The 11,478-nt window shown below is 43.5% G+C and overlaps 1 protein-coding gene across 1 annotated transcript; it reads right to left on the reverse strand.

Annotated features, from left to right (window-relative positions):
* Window positions 1-5,289: 5,289 nt before the first annotated feature.
* On the reverse strand, window positions 5,290-11,478 carry LOC308075481 (transmembrane protein 182-like). The gene is made up of 5 exons (XM_080415389.1): window positions 11,220-11,478; window positions 9,605-9,719; window positions 8,427-8,525; window positions 7,830-7,967; window positions 5,290-5,940 (listed from the first exon to the last, which is right to left on the reverse strand). Exons 1-5 carry the CDS (start codon window positions 11,379-11,381, stop codon window positions 5,717-5,719), a joined length of 738 nt encoding a protein of 245 aa, XP_080271515.1. The 5' UTR covers window positions 11,382-11,478; the 3' UTR covers window positions 5,290-5,716.

Consider the following 11,478-nt stretch of genomic DNA (forward strand, 5'->3'; position numbering starts at 1 on the left):
TCAGAATCTGTACTCAAGTACAGTACTCAAGTACATTTACTCCGTTACTATCCACCACTGGATATCGGAATCGGAAATTAAGAGTTGTACAATATCGGAATATCGGATATTGGCAAAAAAGTCAATATCGAATATCCCTAACAATAAGTTTATTATTTTTTAATTGAAGCACCCACCTACTAAAAGTCACCTTTAGACTGGTCATTTTACATGTCTGTTTTTATTAGGACTGTAGAAGTGTTCATTTTCTGAAGTCTGAACCATTAAGATCAGTTACTTGAAAAGCGTTCTGTCAGGTTCTACACAAAAGCAATTTTAATAAAACTACTATTGGCACATGATTCATAGTAGTGGTTTCTGTTTATGACTATGAAATGGGTCTGAAAGATTTTGATTGAAACGTTGTTTAATACAAATAGTTCCAATGGCATCTAAATGTACACATGTGGTTGTAAGTATATGCTTATCGCTGCTGCGAGGATGAGGGGGTACCTGGAAACAATTCTCCCCTCCAAGGGGTACCTGGGCCAAAAAAGTTTGAGAACCCCTGTATTATGGAGTTCTGTGTCAGGCATGCCCAAATATGGAGTCTAAGTCAATGTATGATGTCAGTACTGTGACATCATCATATTGATGACATCCGGGTTGCCATGGTTACTCAGTATGTCAGAGTGAGTGTGAGACCACAATACATATGTGGCCATGAGCACTCCATATTTGGGCACGGGTGACTCATCGTGACATCATCGTGATGACTAGAGCAACAGTATAAAAGCAGTGTAATGTTGGACAGACAGGCAGAATCATCTCTACCCTCAGAGTGTTGACATTGCAAACACCACGTCAGTTTGAGAAAGAAAGCAGAACCAAGATGGCATGTTTGAAATTCCTCCTCAGATTCCTCATGTTTGTCTCTAGTGGCATTCTCTCGGGGGCCGGTCTTGCTGGCCTGGTTACAGGCATCTGGATGAAGGTGTCTCCATCCTCCATCCTGGGTCAAATCGGGGACGTGCAACTGGAGCTGTTCCTGAGCCGCCTGCTGATGGCTGCGGGGCCGGCCCTGGTCCTCATCGGCATCCTGGGCTGCTTTGGAGCTGTCAAAGACAGCAGGTGTCTGCGGCTCCTGTTCTTCGTCGCGGCGTTGGTGGCGATCGTGGCGCAGGTGGCCGGAGTGGCGTTCGTCCTGGGATTCCCCGGGGAGCTGGCCAAGCTCCTGGGCCCCAAAGCAGTGGAACTGATTGCGGAGAACAAGGTTTTGACTCTGTCAGTGATCGGTGGCGTCGCAGCTCTGGAGACGTTGTCCATGGCTTGCTCAATGACACTCTACTGCATCTCCAAGAACAGACAACTATCTGGAGTCTAGAAGAATGATCATCATTCTTTGGAAGGTATAGCCTACCTAACTGACACTGATGGAGGAGCTGGTTGGAACAGGACAGGACTTGGGACATTTAAAATATAAACACTTACTAGATGTTTGAACATCTACAGTAATTCAAAAAGAGAGAGAAAACAAACAAAAAAGTAAAAAACTGAGAGAAAACTAACAAAATTACTGATGTCATGACTGGCCTAGACTGAAAGAACGAGCCCAATCGATGGTCTTGAAGGGCGGATCCAAACCCAGCCGCCCGTATTCCTGCGGCGCTTCCTATTGCTTCACCAATCTATGTCCCCCCCCCCCCCTGTTTTAAGGTCAACCACACCGATGCAACTCCTTGCAACTGCCATTGGGGTTAATGGTTGCAAGTAGTTGCAAGTGCATGTTGCAACTCCTTGCATGCATGGCAAAACATTGTTGTGGATGTGGAGTGGGCTTAAAAGTACTCAATACTTTATAGCCTTCCTAGAAATATACTCGAGTAAAAGTAAAATATTTGTCTTGGAAATGTACTCAAGTAAGAGTAATACGTATCTAAACAAGGAAACCAGGGGACCTGGTACTGCCAGACCACTAGTGGTTGAAATCTGAATGGCCGGAAATCTTAGCGTGACGTAAACTACGTCACGCTAAGCTTGGCCAATCAAAAAGAGGGACATGTAAGAAAACGTTTTCGTCCATATATGGACGAAAACGATAGCAAAAGGGGACCGACAAAGCCACATGTAGGCCTGATCCCCTGGGTCTGGCAAAAATCTAATACTCAAGTAAAGTACAGATCCTCAGAATCTGTACTCAAGTACAGTACTCAAGTACATTTACTCCGTTACTGTCCACCACTGGATATCGGAATCGGAAATTAAGAGTTGGACAATATCGGAATATCGGATACTGGCAAAAAAGTCAATATCGAATATCCCTAACAATAAGTTTATTATTTTTTAATTGAAGCACCTACTAAAAGTCACCTTTTAGACTGGTCATTTTACATGTCTGTTTTTATTAGGGCTGTAGAAGTGTTCATTTTCTGAAGTCTGAACCATGAAGATCAGTTACTTGAAAAGTGTTCAGGTTCTACACAAAAGCAATTTTAATAAAATTACTATTGGCACATGATTCATATAGTAGTAGTGGTTTCTGTTCATGACTATGAAATGGGTCTGAAAGATTTTGATTGAAACGTTGTTTAATACAAATAGTTCCAATGGCATCTAAATGTACACATGTGGTTGTAAGTATATGCTTATCGCTGCTGCGAGGATGAGGGGGTACCTGGAAAAAATTCTCCCCTCCAAGGGGTACCTGGGCCAAAAAAGTTTGAGAACCCCTGGCATAGCCTACTGCAGTGGTTATCAACCTGTGGGTCGGGATCCCCACATGATTTTGGGGAGAGCCCCAGATGACAGTGAAGTGACAATTTAAGGACTTTTAAGACCTTTTTATTACCTAAAAAATACAATTTCTGCATCCAAACTAAAGTAATCAACAAGCTATACTATAAAAAACAAATAGTCAAATAGTATAACAAAGAGGCAAAAATGGTAAACAATATTTATCAACTGAGTCAAACTAAATCTAATGCCTCAACTCCTACAATTCCAAGTGCTTGTCAGGGTGGGGGTTCCCCCAGTTCAAATATGATTATTTTTGGGGGTGACAGCCTGAAAAGGTTGAGAACCACTGGTCACACTATCACTCTTAATGAACTCTGTGAGTGTACAAATGGAGCCAGGTCCATTTGGTTCCAGTTGTACACTCAGAGTTACAAGTGGATAGATTAACATGAATGATTTTAACGTGCACTACTTTCACAATTCCTCTCCTCTCCTCGTGTGTGTGTGTGTGTGTGTGTGTGTGTGTGTGTGTGTGTGTGTGTGTGTGTGTGTGTGTGTGTGTGTGTGTGTGTGTGTGTGTGTGTGTGTGTGTGTGTGTGTGTGTGTGTGTGTGTGTGTGTGTGTGTGTGTGTGTGTGTGTGTGTGTGTGTGTGTGTGTGTCACTCTGTGGCTGGCGTAACTCGGAATCATCCAACCGAACAGTCTCAAACTTGCCGTGTGTCTCACATGACCTTGAGGTGTGCAGTGCCGATGGCAAATCGGTCGGACCGAGAACAGTTTCAGCGAACTGAAAAGCCATCTGTATCTGTCTGACCCACAGGTCCAAGGAGAACGCACACATTCATTCTCAGTGTGTTCGGGAGATTGTATGCATCGGCTTCCCTGATTGGCCAACTCAAAATGCCTGCTTCACTGATTGGCGGAGCGCCACGTCACGTTTGTGCCGCCCAGTAGGCCGGGCGCTAGTCTAGTATTAATCAGAGATCATACTACGCTAAACCAATTTGAAGACTGATGGAAGATGAATCCATTTTAAACTTCAGTATGAGGTTTTGAAGAGAGCCCTAGAGCAAATAAACCATCGTACATTGAATACATTTGGGAGGAAAAAGTGTATCATGCTCTTTGTTTCTAGTTTTCTTTTGTTCATCTTTACTTTTATTGTCAATTTCTATTGCTTGTTAGATTTAGTTAATTTATGTTTTTTACAAGCTTATGAAATTATGAAAGAAAGATCACACAGGCGACTATTATGCTTAAGTGAACAGAGAGAGAGAGAGAGAGAGAGAGAGAGAGAGAGAGAGAGAGAGAGCGAGTGAAAGAGACTGAGTCTGAATAGAGATCAGGATGAAGGCAGGTGTTCTCCAACTAAACCCAAACAGCTGTTCATCTCTATAACCCCTCCTGCCCCCCTTCCTTCTTTTCTCTCTCCTACATCCATCCATCCCCCACTCCATCCATCCACCCCCATCCATACATCCCTCCCTCTCTCTTACCTCCTTCTCTTTCTCTCTCTCTCTCTCCTCTCCTAGTCAGCTTTGATCATTTGCCAAATTCAAGGATCGGGGGACACAGCTGTTTCAGCCATGTCTCTTTACAGCAGTGGTTCTCAAAGTGGGGTCCGGGGTCCTTGAGGGGGTAACAGGGAGTTAGGAACAAAATGGACCCTCATGGGTCTGTAACTCTGAGTGTGTACAAATTGCACCCGTGCTTATGGGTCCTTATGAGAATCCTTCAGTGTAGATTCGGATTCCGGAGATTTAAAAAAAATCATTTAAAAAGGGGGTCCATCTCCTAATGCATATCAAAGTGGGGGTCCTTGAAAGGAGAATGGTTGAAAATCACTGCTATACATCCACTCAGTTTAAATCTTCTCTTACGGGGGTCCACTCCCTGGTATATCTTTTCAAACATCTAGAGGCTCGGGCCATAACAGAATGTTTTCTTACTTTATTACAGGTGTGAGGGCATAGCGGCCCTCACACCTACGTCGCACCGCCGATCCGACCGATATGTCTGAGTCATAGTGTCGGGGGCTTTGTCAGAGTACCCGTTGTACCCATCTGTCTGTCTCTTTTGTGCCCATAGGGAGATCCCTGATTGCATTACTATATGCCCATGTATATTGGCATGCCCATATATGGGCATATGGGTTGGATCGGCGGTTCTGGACAGCTGCATATCCATATATGGACATATTGATCGCATCGCCGGTTCTTGACAACTGCATATCCGACAGCAGTGGATATTGAAGTCGGTCGGTCCCATATTTTTTACATGACCATATGTGCATAGCGGATCTGTGCCTCTGGACAACTGGATCTCCATATATATGGGCATATCGGATTTGTTTATGGTTATGTCTGAGTCATAGTGACAGGCCTATATATGGCCGTATGGGGTTTGTTTATGATTATGTCTGAGTCAGAGTAACGTGGTCCGCCAGCCGGCCAGGCCGGTCCTCTCTTCAGCCAATTTTAATATAGGATAAACAGCATGGGCACTTTACAGACTGCTACAATACGTTGGACCAATATCATGTAAACATCATTCTTGAAATATTACATTCATACATTTTGATGTAACCATCTTTATTTATATTTTACAAATAGAAGCGAGGCAAAATCAAAACAACTGTAAAATCATTTGTCCAAAGCATTAGAAAGTCTTACAAATGTGCACAAGTCAAATAATAAAAAGAAACCTGCCAAATTGACCTCACTGGATGGCCAAAAGATGGAGCTATGCAATTGGTCATTTCTCTCCAGCCGAAGTCATTTATATCCCAGCTTCGTGCAGGTCTGTCCCGGTGTGGGACATGAAAAAAACATCAACATGTTGGTACGTAGCAGACCGTATAGTGCGTTGACCACTAATTGCGACGTCCCTGGTTCAATTCCGGACGGAGACCAGCGTTGCACGTCTCTACTCCTGTTCTATCTCACCAAAAGCTTCCAAGCAGAAACGTATGTCCACCATTTGACAGTCAAAAGGCGTGTCTTCACTTGCTATTATTGCGCAGCTCGCGGCCAACAAGCATGAAGAGCATCCCGGACAGGAGTTCCAGAGGAATGCCGGCCGCCGCCTCCATGAATGACCAGCCGTAGAGCACCGTGACCTGGGCACCGGGACACGCCTCACCCCTCTCCTGGAGGACGTAACGCTTCACATCCACCACCTCCATCCACAACACGTACAGCAACACCACACCCAGGAACAAGCAGGCTGGAGAGAGAGAAGGAGAGAGAGAGAGAGAGAGAGAGAGAGTTAGAAGAGGAGAGAAAGACATACAGACAGACATTGATTGATTGATGTAGTTTATTTAGAAAGACATGAGAATAGTACATGACAGTACATAACAGTACATGGAAGTACAAATTCACAATACAAGGTCTACTAAACTGGAAACCCTCATTAAGCATTACGCTTGTTTAAGATGAGGACCCCATGCACACAAATCATGATGAAATATAAGAGGCAGGCAGATATACACACTACTATACAGAATGTCATACAATCAGCTTTCAGGTTACTGGTATGACGAGAGAAAAAAATATATATATATATATACAAAAGAGGAAAATGAAAGAGGGGGGGGGGGGGGGTAGGGAGGGGTAGGTTAAGACTTAGACAGGGGCCATTTTCGACAGACTACAATACATACAATACAATGTGTGTGTGTGTGTGTGTGTGTGTGTGTGTGTGTGTGTGGTGTGTGTGTATATATATATATATATATATATATATATATATATATATATATATATATATATATATATATATATATATATATATATATATGAAAATGGAAGCTCCTTGATAATAAATAACGTGCTGCTACTCAACAGTGTACACTACAGCCCAGGCACTGTAAATGCTGGGAACCTAACTTATCTTATCTTAGATAGAGTGTGAGTGGTTGTAAATAACTAACTCCACAGGAATGCAGGCCCCTCCCCCCTCCAGTCCAGTTCAATTGCCACGGTTGCAATGTTTACACCTGCCATCGTCATGGCGACAGGAGAGCAGACTGACACCTGCTACTGTTGTGTTTGTCATGTGACACGGAGAGACAGCTGACTGTGTGTGTGTGTGTGTGTGTGTGTGTGTGTGTGTGTGTGTGTGTGTGTGTTGTGCCTGAGGACCCCCTTGAAAACGAGATGATGCATCTCAAGGGGTTTATCCTCTAATTACATTTTGAAATAAATAAATGTGCATGCTGTGTGTGTCCTGGGCATGACGTTAAACTGCCCCGTTGTAACTACCATCGTCAATGTAGTAGGTGCAGTGGATGCATTTGCAACTTCTGTGGACTATGTAGCTTGCATACAAGAAGGCACTACTCACCGGTGGACTCTACCAACAGCCGACGCTACCTGACGGCTAGGTGGGACTTCCAGGCCCATGAGAACAACAACAGAGAGCGCTTTAACACCAAGCAGCAGTGCAAGACTAAGAACTTTGTTTCCTCTGGTGATCCAGCAGACAACTTGGGATGCCCAAAGACAAGGCAGAAAGGCTGGCAAAGTATTGTGCTGTCTCTGCTGCCATGTATGGCAGCGCCGCTGCTACTTGTGCCCATGGAGTGCTGACTGACACGCATGTTATATCCTTGTTATATATCCATATTATATCCATGTTATATCCATCTAATATGGTCACAGAAGGGGGTAGAGCATTTGCTGTTAGGGCTCCACTTCTATGGAATAATCTTCCTCTGGAAGTTAGACAAGCTACCTCACTGGCCATTTTTAAAACTCGTCTAAAGACCCACTTTTTTAGAATGGCGTTTAACTAGAGCACTTTACCCATCTGAGGACTCCATTGTATGGCCTCTATTGTTGTTTTCTGCTTTTTTGCTGTTGTATTTGTTAAATGAACTATCTGTGTCTTGTTTTTCTGTTTTTTGGTTTTGCTTTCCCCACACTGTCTGTTGTGGGTTGTGTTGTGAAGCACTTTGTAAACTTGTTTTTAAAAAGAGCTATACAAAATAAAGATTATTATTATGAGTTTGTGAATGTAACCTCTACTGCCTAAAATATTTGTGTCCCTGTATGCTTTCCCTGTGTGTGGACATAAATAAATTGTTAAACTGTGTGTGTGTGTGTGTGTACCAGCGGCGATGAGGAAGGCTCCTCCCAGAGTGTACATTCTGTGGCTGTGGAAGGGAACGCCACACAGCAACAGGAACGCCCCGGTCAGCGCCGAGACCATGCCCAGTACCAGCAGTAATGTCCAGAAACCACGGAACACTGTATAGTGAAACACACACACACACACACACACACACACACACACACACACACACACACACACACACACACACACACACACACACACACACACACACACACACACACACACACACACACACCATCACAACAGGAGCTGTCAACAGCCTGCACCAGCTGAATTCAAAAATAACTTCAGAACCTTTCATCAGGGCCCACTTGAAAATCTTGAAAGTGTTTGCGGCCCACCCATCTGACCACTTTGGTGCTCAGCATGACGTGAGCATTTCCAGCATGTTCATTTCAATCCCCAGCCATCCTATATATCGCTTACAGTCTCAACCATATTCACACGGCGGCCAGTTTGCTCATAGTTGGAGGGGGGGCACCATGTGAATATGGTCAACGGAGAACATTGTCAGCGTCTGTGTGTAGGTTTGGACATTTGTTAGTTTGTGCTTTTGTGTGTGTGTGTGTTACCTGCGGTTGCGTCATAAATTGGGTGAGGGACTTGTCCCAGAGCTACGGGCAGAGGGAACAGGTAACCATGGATACACACCTTGGACTCTGGTTGGTTAGCTAGAGGAACAAACAAACAAAAAGGTGAAGACAAAATATGTGAATGTGTGAACTGTGCATGCGCACCTGTTGTTGAATGACAGAAGTGTGATTCTGAGAGCTGCTTTTGTCGTACGATGAGAACCACTGAATCACTACTTCAGAGTCCTCTATCACAGAACAAATACGTAAAGCTGAGACAACATTTGGACTTATGATGACATAAGTTCTCAAACCTTTTCAAGTCAAGGACCCCCGGCCCCCCGTCTGAAAATGTTTTGTGCCAGGGACCCCAAGAGGAGAAGATTTGTGTTAAACAAATTAAAAATTATTCAAAATTGTCAAAAAAAAAATATATTCATTTTTTTTAAATAAATTAATAGATAAAGTGGTTAAATGATTGTAATGCTATTAACTGGTTTTTTTGGGGACCCCCTGGAACCCCCTCAAGGACCCCTGGGAGTTCCCGGACTCCACTTTGAGAACGACAGGTAGATAGCTGTATAACACATGTTTTTACTAAAGTTCAACATTGCTTATATTGTCAGTCATAGCATGTTATAGAGGGAAAAGTAAGTAAAACCTGTTATTGCATTTTCACATGAATTGATTCCTCTTAATAGCTTTTCAGAATATTGCTGGTAAAAGAAAATCAATCATTATGATGACCCACTCTCACTATTTTATTATTAATTATTGTAAGTTCCCTGCCTCTGGAGAGGAACATATTAATGCACGCACGCACGCACGCACGCATGCACGCACGCACGCACGCAGCGTGCACTCACGCACGCGCACAAGCACACGCACCCGCACACACACACAGGGCTTCTTACAGTACCGGGTATATGGTACACAGTAAACTCCTCAGTGTTACTCTGCATGCGTTACAACGTCTCAGTAAAACTCTTCACTCAGGTGAAAAGAAGCTGCCTTGATGTCATGCATGTCGGAGGAGACACATGGTTGTCTGTGCTCTCCCTGGGACCAACTGATGTAGCACTTGCAAAGGGGAATACACAGGGAATCTGGAATTAGCATAAGGACTAAATGGGGGGATGTAAAAGAAAATATTTAAAAAGAAGCTAAATTGTGCTTACTGAAGAGAGTGGCCCAGACCGCATGCACAGAGGGCTCTCCCTGGAATACACAGCGCCAAAAGAAACCCTCATGGTGCAGAGTGAGTGACGCATGACCCCTCACCACCCCTTCATCCTACAGTTAAAACGAATGGAAAAGAGAGAGAGAGAGAAAGACACAGACAGAATGAGATATAGCCCGATTTAAACTCTTTCGTAGGACGGTGTCGCATGTAGAAAACAGCCGATCTACAAGCTCACAGTGCGTGGCGGATGCGTCATGTTGTGAGTTTGTAGATCGTCTATTTTCTGTGCTGGACATCATCGTATGACGGAGTATAAAGTAGGCAATAAACACTCAACACTTTGAAGTCGTACAAACGACAAGTTAAGTCAGCGTTGAGGAGCCGAGGGAGGCTCTGTGGTCGTACCGACCCTGTCAGCATCATGCAGGCATGCTTCTGATTAGGCCTGTGTGTGTGTGTGTGCGCGTGCGTGCAGTTATGGAACACAGATGAACAATATTCTCTGCTCGCATGTCAAAAAATATGATTGATGGTGCTGAATAAATAACAGCAACTTTGGTCATCCTCTCCGTTCAAAACGAGGGCTTGTGTTTCAGTGTGATGTTTCTATTATTGGGTTTGGAAGGGATTTGCAGAGGGATCTGCGCTGAGTTATGTAATATACATGTATATACACCCTCCCTCAGATGTCTGGCATGAAAGTCTGAGCCGGGTAAAACTGGTCCCAGTTGTGGTATAGCAGCTGAGGCATGTCCAGTATCTGTTCTACCAACGTGATTAGAGATAGTCTGATATATATCGGGCCAATATTTGCATTTTGTACCATATTGGTATTGGTGGTATGGATGATTTTTCCCCCCAACAAATTGCCAAAAAGTCTTTGTTTGGTTCAAAACGGATAGTTATTCAGCGCTTTGATAAAGATGTTAATTATCAGGCAATTTAATTTTGTTTTTCACAAACGCATAAAATTTGTGCTTGAAAAGATTTCAAGCAGTATTTTAAAATCATTCAAAATGTTCAAAATCATTAACAGTGTTCAAAAGTGATTGAAATGAGAAATAGGGTAAACAATAAACATGTCTGTCTAGAATGAAAGACACGTTTATGACACAGAGTTCACTACATGAATTATGGATATCAGAATCTTTGAGAGAGAGAGAAAATAGGTTCTTCCAAATATCAGTATTGGCCTAGAAAAGATCAATATAGGATAACCTCTAGGTGTAAATGGTTTCACTTGTGGCATATCAGTTAAAAAGCTTTCCACTGTGGTATCAATGAAGCAGTAAGACATTTTCTGTTACTCCTATTACTGTTACAAATAGGCCTACTTGAGTTGGAGGTAAAGCATTAACAACTTTTAACAATTGTCATTAACAATTAACAAAACATTGTGAAACTAGCTGATCAACAAGCAAGCAATGTTCAAAAATCTGTTTATAATAAATAAAGTTTTTCTAAAATAGCAAAAACTTTTGACCATATTTAACAATTTACACCTATGGCAACGCCAGGGTTGAAGCAGTTACTGTCTGTCTGTCTGTCTGTCTGTCTGTGTTTAGGTGTATTTGTGTGCAAGCAGAAGCATGTCTGAGAGTTTTGCGTACCTGAGTCCCGTTGACGGCCTCCGTGCGTGTCAGAGCTGTGCTTTCAGATCCACAGTCGTCGCTGGCTAGCAGCCAGTAGTCGGTGCTGAGAGCCAGGAGGAAGCACAGGGTCCCCACACCTCCAAACAGGCCTGCAGACAACGCCGCGGCCCCCACCCTCATAGCTGCGATGTGGTCTTCCTCAGACAGACGTGCGCGTGAGTTCTGAACTCTGGTCCAGCCACTCTCGAGTCCCAAAACAACGTCGTCTGTCTGAGGT

The sequence above is a fragment of the Gymnoscopelus braueri genome (genome assembly GCF_963280865.1).
Source record: "Gymnoscopelus braueri genome assembly, chromosome: 20".
In the NCBI taxonomy this organism is placed as follows: domain Eukaryota; kingdom Metazoa; phylum Chordata; class Actinopteri; order Myctophiformes; family Myctophidae; genus Gymnoscopelus; species Gymnoscopelus braueri.